The 21,197-nt window shown below is 34.0% G+C and overlaps 1 protein-coding gene across 1 annotated transcript; it reads right to left on the minus strand.

Annotated features, from left to right (window-relative positions):
• Positions 1 to 394: 394 nt before the first annotated feature.
• LOC145036886 (mitogen-activated protein kinase 7-like) lies at positions 395 to 2,840 on the minus strand. The gene is made up of 3 exons (XM_078985418.1): positions 2,250 to 2,840; positions 1,314 to 1,738; positions 395 to 1,238 (listed from the first exon to the last, which is right to left on the minus strand). The coding sequence occupies exons 2-3, from the start codon at positions 1,734 to 1,736 to the stop codon at positions 546 to 548; spliced, it is 1,116 nt and encodes a 371-aa protein (XP_078841544.1). The 5' UTR covers positions 1,737 to 1,738; positions 2,250 to 2,840; the 3' UTR covers positions 395 to 545.
• Between the last annotated feature and the right edge of the window lie 18,357 nt (positions 2,841 to 21,197).

Here is a 21,197-nt window from a genome sequence, read left to right on the forward strand (position 1 = left end):
TGTTACTCAAAGGAAGTGCTTAACTTTTAGTTTAAAAAAATATACTATTTCAAGTAGCATTTATAAAATACATTTTTATAACTTTACAAATTGATTTAATTACTTTTTTTTTTTTTTTTTTTAATATCAGTGGGTATTTCATATGAGTCACTTTATTTAATCTTATATGTTTTAAAAGTTTACTGCTATTTTTTTCCAAACATGTATATAAAAATCAAAACTATAGCTTCTATCTAATAGCTACAAACTATTTTTTCCCAACGTGTGCATATTCTCAAAATCAAAATCATCTTTATCAACCAAAAGCATCACATTGCTCTTTTACACTATTTCAAAATTCAAAATTCAAAAAAAAAAAATGGAAGTTGATGAAAAAGAGTAGAACACCAACATGTAGGGATTCAAAACCAAAATTACATAAAACTAAAAATTTTACAATCCAAATTACAAGAATAATCAAAACCAAAAGCCCCACATTATGCTTTTAAGGTTTTACACCATTTTTGGTTTCTAGAGCAAATAATAAACAAAATTCCAAAAATAAACTATCTTTGAAACACCATTTGATATGCAGCTTCAGGATGATAATGCAACATTTCCCTCAACATCTCTTCCCTAATCATCTCTTCATTCATATTCTCATCAAGATCCAAATTAATCGCCATTTGGGCACCCGGGTTTTGCCTCGGGTCAAACAAACCCGCCATGTACGGATGTTGCAGAGCTTCCGTCACCGTTATCCTCTTCGCCGGATCAAACACCAGCATCCGCCGCAGCAAGTCCAAAGCTAAAGGATCCGCCGCCGGGTATAAAGAAGAAAGACAAATCCCTCTTGTGAAAGGCAAAGTTTTTATAAACCTTCGAGCTTTTGCGTTGTCGATGAATCCAATATCATCTTCGTTTTGACTCCCGAGAATGTTGATTATCAGTTTCAGTTGATTCAGGCACTCCGTTCCCGGAAAAAGCGGTTTCCGGCCGAGAATTTCGGCGAAGATGCATCCCACCGACCACACGTCAATGGAGGTCCCGTAGTTGTCGCAACAGAGGAGAAGCTCCGGTGCTCTGTACCACCGTGTGACGACGTATTCCGTCATGAACTGTTCGCTTCCTTGGCTCGTTCTCGCCAGTCCAAAATCGCAGATTTTCAGTTCGCAATTTGCGTTCACGAGGAGATTCCCGGGTTTTAGGTCACGATGGAGGACATTAGCAGAGTGAAGATACTTCAGACCTCGAAGCAACTGAAACAATTCGATCAATTCATGAACAGGAAGACGATAACTTATAAGGGGAAACGAGAATTTAATCATTTATACCTGAAATAAGAAGAATTTGCAGTGATCGTTTGATAGAGGTTGTGACGATTTGATGATATGATGAAGATCGGTATCCATTAACTCGTAAACAAGATAAACATCTTTGAAGCTATTCCTGTAAATCGGAAACATGACGTCTTTCAATCCGATTACATTTTCATGTCTGATATGTCGGAGAAGCTTTAATTCTCTTAGGGTTCTTAACGCATCAGTTGGGTTTCCAAACACATTGTTGATCTTCTTGATTGCGACTTTCTCGTTTGTTTCTCTGTTGATTGAAGAACAAACAACACCATATGCTCCTCTCCCAATTGGTTTGATCGGAATGTATTTTGTATCGATTTCAAACAATTGTTGCCATATAGTGTAATAATGCTTCCCGATTTGCCTGAATCCGTTTGGAGGCTCAACATATGTCGCCATATCTGTGTTCATTATTAAAAATGATGAATCTTTTTGATAAATCAAGCAAATAATTGGCTGAAATCCGTTGTAACATGCAAAACCCACTTGAATTTTAAGCAAGAATTCCAAAACTTAGTTCAAATTCAAGCAATGAATTGGTCAAAATCAGTAATAACTTGAAAAAAGCAAACAATTAGTCAAAATCAATAATAGCTTCAAACCCCACTTGAGATTAAGCTTATAATTGACAAATACCTGTAAAATCATGCAAATCCCACTTGAAATTAAAACAATAATCGGCCAATTTTTGACAGAAGTTCTTAAAACCCACTTGAAATCAAGCAAATAATTGGACAGAATCGTAAACAACTTGCAAAACCCATTTGAATTTCAAGCAATTAATTGAAAACGTTTTGCAAAACCAGTAAAACCCTTTTGGGTTCAAGTGATATCGATGAGAAATTGAGAATATATAACCAGATAAAAATCCAACAACATAGTGTGAATCGTTTCAAGAGAATCGATACTTACTCGCTGCAAATGGATCTTCTTCGATCTCCAATTCCTCAAAAAAGCACTATTAAAATAACAATAAACCCCTGACTTTGCTATTTCATCAATCTTCCAAATCCCAATTGCGAAAACTTTCTTTGCTTTTCCTAAACGCAAAGCAAAGGAACTGTCGGAATCCTCCACTTTCGGCACAAAGTTCTTCCCTATTTCTCATGGGGTTTCCAGAAAACCGAATTATTGAACTGCGATCACTTCACATCAATCAATTATCTCCTGAATTTCTGGGAAATTAGTAACATCAACGATGATATTAAATCACTAAATCAAGATACGGATGAGAGATATCCTGGATACGTTGATTTATAGAAAAAGTAGCTGTAAATTGCAATGGAGGATCTCCACCCACTCAACTAGTTGAAATTAGGCATGAACAGATAGCGAGAGGATTTTTTTATAATAATGATCACATGAAAGTGTGAAGGAAATTTGGAATTAAACATCCAATCGTGAAGGAATCATTGGTATTTACATTGGTTCATGCATATACCCAACTTATTTAAAGAAAGTATAACTAGAAGCAACAACAAGAAACCGTCTCGGCTTGCCAGCTCGGCTTGTAAAACCCTCTCCCACACTTTATGCCTATAATTTTAAGGTAAAAATTACATCTAGACCCCTATATTATGGATTTATTTCAAAAAGTTCGGCTTCTTCATTATGACATTTTTGCCCCTAGATAATATCTATATTTACGGCCTAAAAGGATAAGAAATGAACAGAAGGCGCAGAATTTTGCATGAGCAATAACGAGTACTCAAAATAATGCCACTTTGAGGACTCTAGTAACACGTTTTATGTTGATAAAATAAACTAGAAGTTAAGAACATAATATGTAGCTCATTTCGTATAGACAAAAGAATGAAAATTTAAGTGATAGAGTTTGTAATAATTAACTAGCCTCGCATTGATGAAGAATAAGAAGTTGAAATGTCATAAAGTTCTCAAGCTTTAGGCTATTAATAACTTCACCATAATTATGAAGTTGTTATGAGAGTTGTTAGGCTAGCCCATCGCTTTGGATTTGAAGCATAATAAATGACAAATTGGGATATTGAATTTGTGTGTGCACTAACTCATAGCAACTCTATCCCATTGTAAAAATTAGCTTCATGTGGATCAAAATAAACTATTGTGACGTTATTGATGGTCTAAACCTCTTTTTAAAGAAAACTATTAAAATAGAATATACATATTTATACATGAATATTCATGTCTTGTGTGTATGTTTGTATTCACTTGTGAATATAATTAGATTTGACGAGTACAATCATATGTATGGTTAATATAAAATATTTAGATTTTGAATATAATATTTTCACGTATGGATAAAGCGAACATTGAACAACGAGAAGTGCAAGAATTGCTTTTAGGGTTGAGAATAGTAGAGTACTTTTAAATAGGTTTATTGGAGAGAAAATATGTAATAAATATTTTGTTGTCCGATAATAATGTCCTCAAGGAAAAGGATATTTTCGGAGTCATGGCGTTTTCCTAAAACATTGAATATTAAACACTACAAACTCTAAGCAATCGTGATGAGTGTTTTGACGTTATAAAATCACAATAATCATTGTTGGTTTATATTCGTTGAGTGGATAGAATTAACCGGTTTGGAAATAGACACACTTTAAACCCCTCTTTAACATATATTTGAAAACACACTTGAAATAATCACCCTTTTACTCACCTTTCTAAGAATGAACATGTGTTTTAAGATATCATCTTTACAACTCAAACATTTTAAACGCATAATAAATAATACGTTTTTGAAACGCACACGTAAAGAAGTCCTCATTAAAGACCGTTCTTTAGAACATCTTCATATGATACATACTTAAAAACATATTAAAGGATCAACCATTTTACTCGTCTTCAAAAAATACACACTCTTAACACATGTTAGTAAATTATCTTCTTGAAAACATATTTCCAACTAAATACCTTAAACACAACTTTGGAAATCACCCTCTTTAAATAACACATTTAGGAAAAGTACTACAAGTACTTTATATCATCTAATATACATTATTATAACATTCTTTAAATGGACAATGAAAAAAATATAGTGCAACGCAATGATATGGACTCATGAATACTCAAATCTTAATTGCATATTGGTTTAGTGGTCCTTGGCTGTCATGTTTCAACTTATGTATTGGTGTTGGAGTAGTCTTTGTGGATTTGTTGGACTTGGATTCAACTAGTAAGAGATGCAAGACAGAGATAACCTTTTTGGTAGATCTTGAAGTATGAGAATCATACAATATTGTGATTTGAGGCTTTATTATGTTTGGATAACTCTTTGTTGAGAAAGTTGAGAATATATTTCTAGTGATAGTATTATGCGAAAAGGATTCAACAATGAGAGTAACTCGATATCACATGTTGGAATAACAACAAAACAAGTTAAGCACTTCAAAAAAAATGTAAAACAAACTTCGGTAAAACTTACAGAATAAAACTTTTGAAAAACTTAAACTAAAACTGAACACAATATTTAATGTGGTTTGGTCAAGGTGACCTATGTCCACGTGAGAGAGAGAGAGAGAGAGAGAGAGAGAGAGAGAAAGAAAGAGAGAGAGAGAGAGAGAGAGGATTTTATTAAACATCAAAGAACGATTACAATCATACATAATGGTTACACCTCATTTGATCTCTCAACACAAAAGAATCTCTCTTTCTTAGTAACTACTCCAAATGATGTGCTCTCAACGTAACGACGAGTGCTCTCTTGAAATTACTATGCACACACTCGCAAAGAATAATGAATGTGGATATGAACCTATTTATAGAAAAGCACTCAACCGAACACTTGGAAACCGCCAACAAGATACAACTCCTTACCAATCCACTAACGATTCATGGCATGCAATTGGCATGTAACATCTCTTGAAGATATAACCCAAACATAAGCAGAGAATAAACCAAAGATACATTTACCCAAACGATGCAAGATTCCAAAATAACATAAATACTGATGTAACCATGAAGAAATCAACATATAACATACCCGTAATGTTGCTTGTTGGAGTCCTGACATCCCCTGTCTGACACTGCAATGCATGGCTCCTCTATGTTGGGGATCCTTCCCTACCTTATCGTTCATTGGTGATCCTCAAAGTAGTCGAAGCAAATTAGTTGGAGCAGGTGCACTCGCTGCTCCTCCCCTCAACATCGGATAGTCGGCCTTCTTGTGGCTCATCTATTCACAGAGAAAACATAATGGGCTTGCCCCCTAAGGACAATCCCTGCTAACATGACAAGCTCTGCCACACTTGTACCAGCCCAAACCTCTGGAATGACAATTCCCATCATGCAATTTCCCGTACGTGCTGCACTGACTCCAACCCTGCTAGCCTTTCAAATGCTGATAAGATGCCTTGGGTATCTTCTCGGGACCCTCCACTATATGCACCCGTTTTGAGCCCCTCTTCCCACGGTGCTCTAATTCGATCTCCCGCCCTCGGTCTCTGGAAGTCATATCCTTCAGGATCTGGCATCCTGATATGTTCACCAGCTCACTCGCCAACGGTTGAACTGCGATAGTTGGAGCAACCTCTACCCTAATCTGGGTCACAACTCTTCCTAAGACATAGTATCTAATTCATAAAGTGCAATATATTGTGCAATCAATTCCTACAAAACTCATTGTCACTCGATACAAGAGATACAAGGCGAACCAAAACTTGGCTCCTATGAGGTAGGGGCTAGTGCGGAAAATACTTTCCATCTCCTTAATCCAACACGAATTCAAAAGCCTTGCAGTCCTTCCACTATCTGGCTCACCACCTGAGCCAGGACCAAAGTTTGAACCTTCCCCATGTGTGCTCATCACCATTCTGAAAAGCATCCATACCCATAATCAGAATATAACCATGAATCGTCACCCCACAAGCTTCCTAGATTCTCTATGACTCTCCTCGATTCGGGTATGGATCTTGTGCTTTCATTAGTATGTGCCCAATACAACCTTTCACACCTATCCACACTATCCTCAAGAATCCTGTAAGCCACCTACTCAAATTGATGCACCAAAAACTCACTAAACCACATCACTAAACCTACTAAAGCATATCCTAGACTCTCCTAGGTTCTCGACCTCAACCAACCCTCATCTTTTGAAAGACTCCCACCAATGTCAACTAGCTTCCTTATGAATTTAGTCACATGCAACAGAGATCAGATAATCCTTTGAGTAAAAGACTCAACCCTAGAATGGTTGGACTTAAACGAGAGCTGCACAATAGCATCAAATCCATCACTCTAAGATTATTTAATTTGTGCCACATGCAATTTAGCATATTCACTTAGCATTAAATTCACATCACTAAGAGTCCCACAAATCACAAAGCAAGGAACATTAAAGCAGTGGAAAATCTAACCAACATACACTAATCAATCGATTTTATCCACTTATCAGATATACATAGTAGCATGTGATACTAAAGCTCATACAATCAAACATATAAAGGTGTTTCTCTCATCATGAAATACTGAGCAGATCCTTAGCCCTATTCTAGCATGTAATTCTCATAATTATATCATATATCATAATAAACATGTATTGGTATTTTGGGAACCACTTACTTGAGCTCGACCGATTGCATGAATCACAACCGTCTCTTAATTATAAATTTATTTTTTATTTATATGTTTATTTTATAAAAATTTCCGCCGAACCCTCATTTTGAGTCCATGCACACTCGAGAGTATGCATGAATCTCTCAAACCAAGGCTCTGATACCAACTTGAAACATCCCGAAAATAATGACATAAAATTTTCATTTTTAGATTAAATAATTGTTAATACATATCATTTCCATAAAACCATGGTAGCCAAGATTTAGCAAAACATCATTAAATCATAGTGAATCACAGAATGCGAAAACATACGGTGTGTGCCCTGCAATAATCCCGAGCTCTTCCATTATTTTGAAACCCGAATCACCTGAACATAAACTAAAAACCATAAGCACAAAGCTTAGTGAGAACCCCAAAATACCACATACCACACATACACATAAACATATAGTGGGCCCCACCCTGTCATCGGTCCCCGCCGGGTATCGGGCCCCACCTAACATCAAGCCCTGCTCGGTAATAGATCGGGCCCTACCCATCATACATATAATATATATCAAATAAACACATACACATGCAATAATCACATAGATACATAGTATACAAGAAGTCATCGGGCCCTGCCCGACATTGAGCCTTAGCCCGAAAACATATAAACACATACACATGTAAGAGTCACGAAGACAGCTAGCATACCAACATAACATAACATAAACATGGGTCGGCAATGGATCCTTCGACCCGCAAATCCAGTGAGGAAACTCACCTCGAATGCAAAATCTCACAGAAAGAAATCCCTAGTTGTTTCCCTGATGACGCCTCCGAGCTATCAGATCAAAATAACACCCAATTAGCAATTGAGATCCATTCTAAGGCCCACCATCCATACTTTGGGTACAATGACCATTTTACCACTGACCTAACATGCATCAAAATCGAGGCCCAAAACCAAAAGATCCATAAAGTCTCACTAATGGCCCCATTTTCCAAATCGGGCCCAACCCCATATGGGCTTATCCTAAGCCCATAATTTCCTTAATTACAATTATGATTACCTCAAGTACCCCTTTAGAACTACTTGGTCAAATACAGGGTCGAAAGTTAAAGTCAACGACCTGAGTTGACCCTACTCGTCGAGTTGTCTTTCAACTCACTGTGTTCCTTCATTAAATGCAAAGTCGGGGAGAAACCGAGCCAACTCTCCCAGTTTATCCACAAACTCGTCGAGTTCGCCAGAAACCCACCTCTTAATAAATTAAGTCGGCATTATTGACTTCAAGAGCTTCACAACTAAGATCTTGACCAATATGGATCTAGGAGGGTAAATTTTCAACTTTACCCCTAGTTACCACCGAAATCGGTTTAACCCCAACCCTAGACTTAAAAGAATGAGGTCTTAACCATTAAACACTTAATACTCAAAGACAAAGCCCCCAAATTGCAGATCTGACACTCTAGAGCTGGAAGAGAACGTAAAGTTTCCAACTTTATGCTCATGCATGACTAGGAGAGGCTCAAATGCTCAAAAAGGGCTTAATAAGGGACTTAAAGAATGCATGAAGCCTTTAAATCCATAAAGTTGGCACCTTTATTCCAAAAGAGTCCATGAAAACCCCATATCTGAAAGAATAAGGATTTAGGACGTCCTAATCCCAACATCCATTCGACCCATGACTTAAACATAACAATTAACTCAAAAAGAAAGATCTAAACATCTAGACATCAAGATGAGAAATTGATACCTCAAACTCCTTGCCAAATGGATAATGATTCTGGATCCAAGACCCCTCCTCTAAGCTTAGAAACTTCAAGATCTTCTATCTCCTTCACAATGCACAAAATGGACACCAAACTTCCTTCCAATGCTTAAATGACTGACAATGGAGGATACAACTCATTTTAGGGTTTTGATAACAATGGAGGCTAATAAGGAGGCCAACCAAAGGAACTTAAGGCCTTTAAATAGGGTGCAACATCCTAGAAATTAGGGTTTCCTTCCAGCCACCAACTCGTCAAGTTGAGGCACCTCAACTCGTCGTGTTGGTTCATTTAATCCCCATGATTTTTCCATTGTAAACACTCCGAGTTGGTTCCTCCAAGTAGCCGTTTTCAACTTAAAATTGGTTTATTCTCAACAATTTCTCATCAAGATTTCAGGCGTTACAAATTTGACAAGTCTTCACACCCCAACAATCTCCCACTTGAAGGCTTAAAAAACTTAGTGTAGTATTCCATTCAAAAGCTTCATCCTTCCTCGGTCACATGCACACACACATAATCTTTCTTTCTTTCTTTCTTTCTTTCTTTCTTTCTTTCTCTCTCTCTCCCTCTCTCTCTCTCTCTACGCCAACCCTCATTCCTCAAAATCTTGGAAGGGCAGTTGAAGCCATGCCCAACTTCAACTTTTTAGTTGTATACACCTTAGTACCTTCATCTATTGATTTCACCACACTAAGGAATTTATTTAGCTTAGCATCCATTTGCTTTATTATCTTGAGCTGTTTGGTTAGCCGCATCTTAAGCTCATTGATCTTCTGCATGTTAGAACCAGCAATCAACACAGCATCAACATTCAACACGAGGATGATATACGAGGAGCTTAACTTCTTTAGGCAATAGTCATGATCAACCTCACATCTTTTGAACCCGATCCTTTTCATGAAGTGATCAAACATTAACTACCACTACCTAGAAGTTTGCTTCATGCCATATATGTTGTTCTTTTTCTTGAACATATATTTCTTACCAGCTGTAAGAGAAATTTATGGTTATGCCTTCCAGATGTGTCCTTCCAGGTTATTAACAAGGAGATTAGTTATATTCACATCTAGCTGCTTTAGATGGAGATTATTAGAGACCACTACATTCAATATGGAACTTATTGTAGTCATTTTCGCAACTAGAGAATCATCCTTTATCAACTGTTGGATTCCCTTGACCACCAATTTTCCCTTGCAAGTTGTTTTGCCATTTATCTTATCCTTAACCTAAAACATCTAACTATTCTGTAGTCCACTCGACCCATCATAGATTGTCTTCTCCCACTGTTTGGAGTTCATCCTCAAGACCTTTGGTTTTGACTCATTCTCATACATCAACAATTTGTTTGTTGATGGAGAATACCTCACTGGAGTACTTTGCTTAGTGATCATCTGGATAATAAGAGGTCTAATCTTTAAAACACCTATAACTCCATCCTTATAACTATTATCACCAGTCTCTTTCCAAATTTATCATAGCTCGCATTACTTCCTGAACCTTTGCCCATCCTTTCACTAGTGATAGGTCTTTCATGATTTTGGGATCCTCACACTGAAAAAACTGAAGTAGGACTGTAAAAACCACGATGAACTGAAACTAACTTCCCAAACTTAGGCAAATTTCTTATCTTCGCAAAATTGACTTTCTTCTGACTACCAATAGAACATGGCTTAAAAGCATCTATCACAATCTTTGTATCTAGGATTCTCCCTTTAGATACAAGTTTCCTTATTCTCTCCTCACTCATATGAACAAATCTTTTGTAGCATATAGTGGATGCACAACTCCTTGAACAACGTGTGCTTCATCTTCAGAAAGCTCCACCATACATAGTGTACCATATTTCTAACCCTTAGTAGTGATCAAGTTTCCCTTATTCACTTTCCATTTTTGATGACCAAATGTAACATGATGACCTTCATTATCAAGCTACCCCATTGATATCAACATCCTCTTTAGGTATGGAATGAACTTGACATTCTTCAAATTCTAATATGTATCCAGATTCGTCTCAAGAACTACATCTCCAACACCTATGAATCTAGACACTTGTTATCTGTGAGTATGACATTCCCTTGGTAATGTCTGAAGTTATGCATTACATCTCTAGAGTGACTTGCATGAAATAACATAGAAAAAATCCAAGACTCATGATTCTATTGAGTTTTCAACTGCAAAAATGAGAGTGTCACCATCAAAATTTGTTAACATGTTCATCTGATTTTGGCCTTTATCTGTCATGAGCTTTAGGCACTGACTTTTGACATGACCACTCTCTTTGTAGTTCCGACATGTAACATCCATCATGTTGTTATGTCCATCTCTATTTCTCAACTTTGATTTTTTGCTACCCCTACACCCTCTCTTGTAAGCTTCTTTAACACTCCGTCTGCATACATCCTCACGAAGGACTAAATCACGAATGCCTTTGAATGTCAGTCTAACACCCTAACTGAGTTGCTAACTACTGTCACTATACTGGACCAACTATCAAGTAAATATGATAATAGTAGCAATGCCATGACTTTATCTTCAAATGTAATCTTAACCGACATCCGACTTGATAGGATTGAATTAAATTCATTAACATGATCCTCATTGAGCTTCCCTATTTCATCTTCAGATTTACCAATTACCGATTCAAATGAACCTTATTCATTGCTAAAGGTTTTTCTTACATGTTAGGTAGCACTTTGATTAACCCCTTGAGTAATCTTCATATTGAAAATTTTGTAAGCTACATTCTTTGCCAAGGATAATATCACCACACCAAGTGCATGTCGATCCAACAGTTCCCAATCCTCATACTTCATATCCTTAGGTTTACTTTCGGACAATGTTTCATGTAACTCCTTATGGTATAGGTAGTCTTTGATTTGCCTTTTCCAGAAACCGAAGTCTTGAACATTGAATTTTTCGATCTTAACTCTTCCATCTTCAACCATAGATCTGATACCAGTTTGTTAGGATAACAACAAAACAAGTTAAGCACTTTAGAAAAATGTCAAGCAAACTTCAGTGAAATTTGCGGAATAAAAACTTCTGAAAAACTTAAATCAAAATTGAAGACAATATTTAACATATTTCGGTCAAGGTGACCTAATTCCACAAGACAACAAGAGAGATATGATTTTATTAAACTTCCAAGAACGATTACAATCATGCACAAGGGTTACACCTCACTTGAGCTCTCAAAACAAAAGAATCTATCTTGCTTACTAACTGCTCCAAAGGATGTGCTCTCAACCTAAAAATGATTAGCTTGAAATTACTATGCACATACATAAGCACGCACTTGAATATAATAATAAATGGGGGAACCTAACTATAGGAAAGCATGGGAAACCTTAAAACTGATGGGCTAGACCCATGAATGGATGCACTAATTTTTAACCAATCATGGAATTCCATGTGGGTGTTTTTGAAGCCTTCAACCTCATGGGTATCGTCCATGAGCATCATCAATAAGCATCGTTAAATGATGAGCGTATTCATCGAGCATCTCCAACTGATGATCATCCTCCTTTAGCATCTTCAACTGATGAGTGTCCTCCTTGAGCATCTTTAACTGATGAGCATCCTCATTGTGCATCTTTAACTGATGAGTATCTCCTCGAGAAAATTCCCAATTTTATGAATAAGAAACTACTGAATATAGAAGTGGGATTGGGTACAATGTAGTGTTTGCATCCTTAATAATGTTATTGTACTCTAATAATCAAAGGATGCATTTTAAGGTATATGTACTTATCTTATTTATAAGCGATTCCATGAACTAATTCTTCTTTTTGGGTGAATGTAGCACCCATGAAATGAACAAAATTTAGTACCAAAACTATTTTTATGGTGAATACCAACATATATCACATGACATCTACACATAACATATACATGTAAAATCAGGTAAATACGATACATAATTTTGTGAGAATCCTCAATTTAAAATAATATAACTGATCATAAATTTACTTAATTCCTAACTCGGTCCTTAAGATTCTATAGTCCTCGAAGACTATAATGAAACATATAAAAAGTATCAAAATCATAAGGAATTATGTTGAATGTATGCTACCATTTTATACGTTTCTCCACCAATATACAATTTTCTAATCACTGTTACAGGGTGAAACCCTACCCCATGGGAGTCCTCTAATTGGGATCTACATTGACAACTTCAATAACTATGTTTGTCTGAGACATATTCCATTCCTCCCAATATCGTTCCTAACATTGGTCAATATCTCTACAATAGGCTTCGACTTCACACTCCAAGATAACATATGATAACTTCATCTCCAGTACTTGAAAACACTGCTCATGACATTTGTGTGATAAATTTTAGAGTTCTATGCGGTGACAACCCCATTCTAACTTTAATAGAAGCATGCCAAAATACCATACAATTGTTGGGGTTCCCCGACATTATTTGATGTCTGAAAGGATTAAGACACCTTCTAATGTAACTTGCATCACAAAAAAATCTCTTAAAACTAATGACAAGAGTCCTTGCCCACAACATCACAATGAACAATTAATTATACAATTTTGTGCCACACACCTTAACATCCTATTTTGATGCATATATTATTGTGTTGAATATATGAAAATTGACATAATAATCTCTTTCATTAAATACAATTGCTTCTTTATTCTATACCAATAATCACCCTTCTTCTCTTCTCTCACTCTCTTACTTGATTTTAAGAACCATGGAATTCTTTTTGTTGAAAATAATAAAAACTTAATGAAGTAATGAAACCAAGTTTCAGAATTGTCAAATGATACGAGGTGCTGAAAGTTTAAAAACTAAGATAAAAATATTTAAGAACTTTCTTCACAAGTAAAGTTGAGAAGATGTTTCATATTCATATTTTTAACTTTGGTTATAGGTGTTTGGAAGATCTAAAGGTGCTCTAAAACACTAAAGTGCTCGTAAATATTACAAAGTAAACCACTCTCAATATATCCTCTAAGAACTTATGATCATGTATGAGTAAAGTGAGCAGAATGAGTAAGAGCGAGTAAACTGAGCAGATTAAGAAATTTTATAATGGGTCCTAAGGGGCCTATTTATAGGATTTGGAAAAGCCAATAACATGGCTTTACCAATCAGGTGTTGACATGTCATCATGACTGAGTCATCAATTGACACCTTACCATACTTAAAAGAGAATGGATGGAATATTCCATTTTTTTTAGGTTTCCATTAAGTTTCTATCAAATTCTTGAGTTTTGAATTCACTTGAGCATTCTTGATCAACTTTGAGAATGTGTTGAGCATACCATGATGTGCAATCCTCTTCAGAAGGGTCTTCTAAGTGTCATCTTGTTCAAGGAGTATCATGCATTTCAAGAAGTGTCATGAAAGTCAAGAGTGCCTTGAATATCAAGAAGTTCCATTAACATCAAGGAGTGCCAATGACCAGGATGCTCCACACATGTTAAGGATGCGTCACTCATAACCAAGAAGTGTCATCACTGATTATGATGCACCACCTTGCTTCCAGGAAGTTCTCCATGTCAACTGAATGTGTCATAACATCTAATTTTCCAAACACATGGTCAATCTTCAGTATCTTTCCAACTTGAAACATTCTAATAATGTTTGTTAGAAAATGTAAATCAATACTCAACTTATTTCAAGTGACAATCGCATCATTATATTTCCAACAGGTGGTTTCATCCTTTCTCTAACGTGCCTAGAATAATAGCATTGAACGATGCAACTAGCATAGGCTTTGATTCAACTTCACACTCTACTACAACTTGTGATAACCTCATCTCCAACAATGGGCAACATCACTCATGAAGATGGTTTATCGAATTACCTAATTAATCATCTAAGCACTTACTTCTTAAATATTCCCATAAGGTACATAATGCCACATCAAGAGTCTCGTTTACTATATACCCATTTGCATAAAAAAAAAAATTACATATGTTACATAGTGGTTGAACTAGAAGTGAATTTCCAAAAAAAAAAAAAAAAATCTCCAATTGAAGAGCTCCACAACTTTGCTTCTCAACTGAACTTAAATTTCTTTCTTCTAAAAACCAAACAATGTAATTGAAAAAAGAAATGTATTTGGTATTGTGATATGTTTATAAAAGTGTAAAAATACCCAACAACTTAACATCCAATTACTATTTATACATGAAATGCATGTTCTTTTAACCTTATCATGAACATCACAAATATTTATTCTATTTACAAATATTTATTCTATATAGTTTATCTTCTTACCAAAATTATTTATTACCAATATCTGAAACCAATAGTATGTTAGTGAAAACAAGAGAGGTACATGATAATATTTGTTATGCTTCCAAACAATGGTTAGGAGCTAAGTACAATCATTTGAAACACGGAGGGGTGAAATGAAAATAAGAAGGGGTTACTCGTTAGTGGCAGTGGGTTTTGTGAAGAACATGCCTCGAAGGAAGTTTGGCATTGAAATAATCGGTCTTACCCCGTGACTCAAACTTTGAAAATGATAACATTCTTCATCATTTTAAGGACTATTTACAAATAAATAATAACATTTGAAACTATTTTTGTAATCATCCTATTTTATTATTTGGGAAATTACTTACTATTAAAATGGTAGGGACGTTTTCAAAATGTTCAAAAAATACCATTGTTCAAAAAAAATCTCATGACATAACGCCACCTTCACTTATCTCTTTAACTGATCACGTGAAGCGTCATCCTTCGATAACCTTTGTAGTGCCGGAAATCTATAACCGCTCCTATGTCTAGTTTATTTTTATTTTTTATTTTGTCTCTCTTGTGCTACAACACTAATGAATGACTCATTAATAAACAAGTAACTCTGATGTATTATATATATATACACACACACACACACACACACACACGTTTTAGGTTTGAGACATATAATGCAATTGGGAAGTAAGAACGTTTAACTAAGGTTATTACATACTTACTTCTCATGTTACTGCAAGAACGATCGAGTGGAGGAATAAAAGAGTGTGAATAACTATTGTGAACTGATATGATGATGCATGATCTTCGGTGTCCGTTTTACATAATTTGGCAACAACGAAGTGATCAAAAATTGCTTTGAAAAACAATAATGGTATTTTTTTGAACATTTTATGAACTTCAATGATATTTTTTGTACTAAATACATGTGTGTACTTCGTTTGTATTCTGTGCATAATTTGTATACTTCAATGATATTTTTTGTATTAAAAAAAAACAATGATATTTTTTGAACATTTTGGAAATTTTGTTACCTTTTTAAATCATTTTTCCGTTTAATTGAAGTACTCGGTTACCAGAATGTTTTATTTGAACATATGTGTACTTTGTTGGTATTCTTTATACAAATAGTATATTTTAATGATATTTCTTATACTAAAAAAAACAACAATAATATTTTTTTGAACAATTTAACAACTTCATTATATTTTTAAGTCATTTTCCTTTATATTTTCTTTAAACAAAATTATGCATAAATGCACGTTGTAAATGCGTATCATAAATACACATCGTAAATCGTATCGTAATTTAGCTGCTGAAGTTTATGACACGCAAATGTGTCTCATCTTCATTTATGACATGAACTTTAATGATACGCAATGTGAATCGTAAATACGCACCTTAAGGTTACGATACACAAATACGTGTTGTCTTCCTTTATGACATGAGCTTCAATGACATGCAATACGTGTCGTAAATGCGTATCGTAAATTTACAAGGCCCAAAATCGTTTTATCTTCCTTTATAACAGAGCCTTCTTTAACACGAATTTGTGTGTCATCTATGGCTTTTACGATTGCGTGTCATTAAAATAGTAGTGGTAGTTGTTTTGAATAAAGTCCTATTAAATTATTTACTTCTCACACTTTTGGTCCGTGGTTGAACACCCTTAGTATTTATTTATTTATTTGTTTATTTTTTTATTTTGGTATGAATGTGAATATTAAAAACAAGGTAGAAGTTAGCCAAAGCAAGCAAAAACAATTAGTTCATAAGCAGGTTTTGCATCCACATGATTATGTTTCCTACTGGAATACCTATTAAAAAAGAAAAAACAATAGAATCAAACGTCATCCCCTTCTTGTACTTCATGTTCCCAAAAACACCGTTAGTATATAACCATTAATACATTTTTAAATATTATTATTATTATTATTATTATTATTATTAATTTTTTAACAAAGCCATCCCTTCCCTTTCACCACCCACCAAACCCATCCGTTTCCCCATCCCATCGTCCATCCGCAACTACTCGAAAAGAGAGATGACGAATCATACAGTATTTGATCAACATTTGAGTTTAAATAATTTTCTTTTACTAATTTAAATATATAGAATAAGATGAGGGCTACGTTAAAGAAGGGGCGAACATACCAAATTAGTTAATCGCAGGGGAGAGATGTACCGTAAGTCGTAGAGGTAAGAGGAGGGACGCTTTGAGGGGAAGACATCGTCTAGTGTTTGAAAACATTGATAAAGTAATGATCACACATTTCACTTTTCTTTTCTTTCTTTGTCTTTTCCAAGTCTTCATTTGGAAATATTGACATTTGATTCTTGGAGTGCAAAATCATGTTCAAAGATGGTGTCTTAGACTCGAATGCAATACATGTCTTTGATTTACTGGACGATTTATGATAGGTTTTAATTCTGTTTTGGTTTTCTTTTTAATGTTATGTTTGATTTAAGAATTATATTTAAGATTTATTTTAGATTTTATATTGATATGATCGGTTTGGAGGTTTGAATGAGGCCCGAGGTTTATTGAAAAAAAAAAGAAGGAATGAGTGATGAAGAATATAAAGATATATTGGTCATTTTATAGATATAGATTTAACAAAGTTAAATGTTAAATGACCAAAAGTGTGACAAGTAAAATATTTGAGGAACAATAATATATAAATTTAAATAAAGAAAACTAGACTTATTCTTAAAAAAATCTATCTAACCACAAGGATGAAGAATGTAATTTATCTATGTATATTGCAATTGTTTTAAATTTTAAATTTAAGATTAGTAATTTAGAACATCCTTAAGATGGTAAACTTATAACTTAAATTTATTGTTAAGTTATCATTTACTAACTTTAAACTCTAAATAAATAACATCTCTAATCGTTAACCTTTTTGAATAGTTTTATTTTTAATTTTAAATACTTTATATCTATCTTTTTAAAATGTTCTATAAAACTCATTCATTTAATTAATTATTTTTTAGGCATGTATCATGTGAAATAATTTGAAATATTATAGTATTTTATTAGCAAAAAAATATTACAATATATCGTCCAGAAAAAATAATAAAAAAATTAATAAGTCATAATTATAAAAAAACAAAATGATAATATTATATAATCTTTATAATTAATATTTCATAAATTAAGTATTTAATAAGAATAATTAATTAGTAAATAAAATATCTATTTAAAACTTAATATATATTTTTTGAAAGAGCCTATTTAAAACTTAATATATGTGAAGTGGTAAAATAAACTATGACCATAAGGGGTTTAATGTACAAAACTATAAAGTATAAAAAAAGACACATAATTTACGTTTTCCAAGGGTAAAAAGTGATCAATAAAAAACGCTAATAGTAATAAGTTGTAAAAATATAATCATTTGAAATACTCTTAGAACATCTCTAATGATTAAGCTATGTTATGATTTCAAAAAATCATCAATTCATGATTCCACAAATTTTAACCTATAATTAAATGATCCCTCCAATAGATAACGTCTACCAATACAATATTTAATAGAAATAATTAGTTAGTAAAAAAAATAAAAATTATTCAAAACTAAAATATAATTAAAAGGATAAAATGAAATATAATTAAAAGAATGAAGAATGAATATACTAACTATCAAAAATATATTTACCACTTAATATATTAAAAATAAACATATAAGTTATAAAAAAAAAAAAGGCTCTCATTTAAAATGTAGGTGTTAAGTTAAAGCTCCAAATATAGGTTTGAACACAGCCAAAACTTGACATACAACATCAAATGGTTAGTTAAACCAATAATACCAAATGTATACCTCCACATGCAAAGTCAACCATTTGTTTAGTAAAAATCAACAATAGCAAGAGATCAACAGAAACATTAATCAAAAGTAATAGTTCACAAAACAAGCATGCAATACAAATGTTACTATTCTCCCATCTCATGCTAATCTTAATTATACAAACTCATAAATAATCCGAGCTCATGAATAGTTAGCATTATATATATATATATATATATATATATATATATATATATATATATATATATGTGTGTGTGTGTGATTTTAATGTTTATAAAGTAAAAAAAAAAACAGATATCTAAAAGTATTTTCTATGTATTTCTAGGGTTTTAAAGGTTTTTTTTTGGACTTATGCATTTTCCATACAACCGATTTCTGTAATACCTAGTTTCCGACTTTTCTATTATTAGGATAGCAGGTCGTAAATGGATCGAGTAAAGGTTTTGGGCTTCAAGAGAACAGGAAAAATGATGTTTCAGGCTTCTTTCATGAATGAAAAATTTTAATTAAGTATATTTTAAGTCAAAAGTAATTAGATAGGATTTTGGAGCTCTTCAATACCTTTCGGTGCATATAAAGAACGTCGAAAACGGAGTTGAAACGAAGAAGTGATGGTTGTTTGATGTTGAAGTGGAAATTGGGGACTTTTGGATTAGTCAGGGCATAACTAAAAGTTACGCATGGCGTAAGTTGTTGATTTTGGATGCGCTTTTAATGAGTTACGCATGTCATAACTTAGGTTACGTAGGGCATAATCTGGGCTAATCAAATTCCTAATTCTCCGATTTTGAGCCCTATTTAAGGGATCTAACTTATGGGAAACCCTCTCATTACCAACCTCCATCACCAAAGATCATTCCTTGAGAAACCTTAGCCTCCTCTCATTTGTTATGAGACTTACATCATTTATGAGATTATTTCTCCATTGGAAGGTGGAATGTTGAAGAATATGATGATAACAAAGTGTATAGAATAAGAGTTCAAGTATAGATCCAACAAGATTACATCATTCATGTACCATTGTGAGTAAAAAGCTTCTAACTTGCTCATTGGTTTCATAAATCCGATTATTTGTCATATTTTCCACTATTTGGTCATTTTAGCGCATAAAGTTTAGATCTTGAAAGTTTTTGACATTCTTATGGATAAAGTTAGAAACTTTATCCATCTAAACGTCATATTGATTCAGATATGAAGGTTGGAGACTTAGACTAAATGGATTAAGTTGAGAAAGATGCATTTTTGTCCCTTTTAGACTTAAAGACTAGATCTTGGTTGTTTGGAACATCCTAATGGATAAAGTTGGAAACTTTATCCATTATGGAGCTATTAGGAACCAAATTTAAGCTTGGAGTGAAATGTATAAATGTATTAATTGCTTATAATGAAGTTTGTCAAGAGACGCTGTAGGCAGGACCTAATATGGGCTACGCCTGGCGTAGCCTGATTTTTGCCCATTTTATGGATAAGACTCTACACCCTATGTAGAGTAAGATGTACGTCACATGTAAGTCAACGAAAGGTTGATCATTGACTTTTTGACCAGTTTGACTTATAGTCAATTATGAAGGGTTGAGGACTTAGAAGGGAAAAATGGTCTTTTGCCTAAATAACGGTTTATCTTGGTAATTGGACCTACTAAGTTGTAGTAATTACCTTAATTTCTAATTAGGGTTTTGTTTGTGGATATGTTTAGTGGGAGTGACTTTAGCATCAGCAGCTCGTGTGAGAGATCTAATTGTTTACCGATCGAGGCGAGTCTTCTCACTATACTTGTTTGTGTGGTAGTATATGCATGTCGACCAGCTTGGTCTTATTTCTTGGTTCTGTTATATGTGAAATGAATTGTTGATAAATTTTGGACTGATGTTGGTACATGGGATTGTTGATAGTCCGGAGGGTTGCTGATAACCCGTGAGGTGTGTTGTTAATCCACAGGACATGTTGTTAGCCCGTTGGGACTGCTGATAGTCTCCAAAGTTTGCTGATAATTCTTAGCTGATTATTATGATGTGATGTATGTGATATTTTGGGGAACTCAATAATCTTTGTGCTTATATTTGTGGATTAAATATTTTATAGGTAGTTATCGAATTGCGAAGGGCGGACTGTACATACACGTCAACAGATTATGCTTTGAGATTCCGTTTTATCTTCTTATTAACTCTAATTTTGGAATAATGGTTTATGAATAAATGGTTGTAAGTTTTTTAAAAATGGATATTATATTATCTAAAAAAGAAAAATTTAGCCCTGGTTTTGGGGATGTTACAATCTCTCTCTCTCTCTCTCTCTCTCTCTCTTTCTTTTTTCTCTCTCTCTCTCTCTATCTCTCTCTCTCTCTCTTTGTCTGTCTCTGTCTCTCTACTAATTATGTATTTCCCAAAAATGATTAACAATTAAGTAGAAATAAACACCCGTATGATAAAATTATAATTAAATACTTACGTATTACTTCTTGGTTAAAGCACTATAAAATACACCATTCTTATCATTGAGAGCATCGTAGAACATTTCAATTCTCTT

The sequence above is a fragment of the Lactuca saligna genome, chromosome 3, assembly GCF_052625555.1.
Source record: "Lactuca saligna cultivar CGN05327 chromosome 3, ASM5262555v1, whole genome shotgun sequence".
NCBI classification, from domain to species: Eukaryota; Viridiplantae; Streptophyta; class Magnoliopsida; order Asterales; family Asteraceae; genus Lactuca; species Lactuca saligna.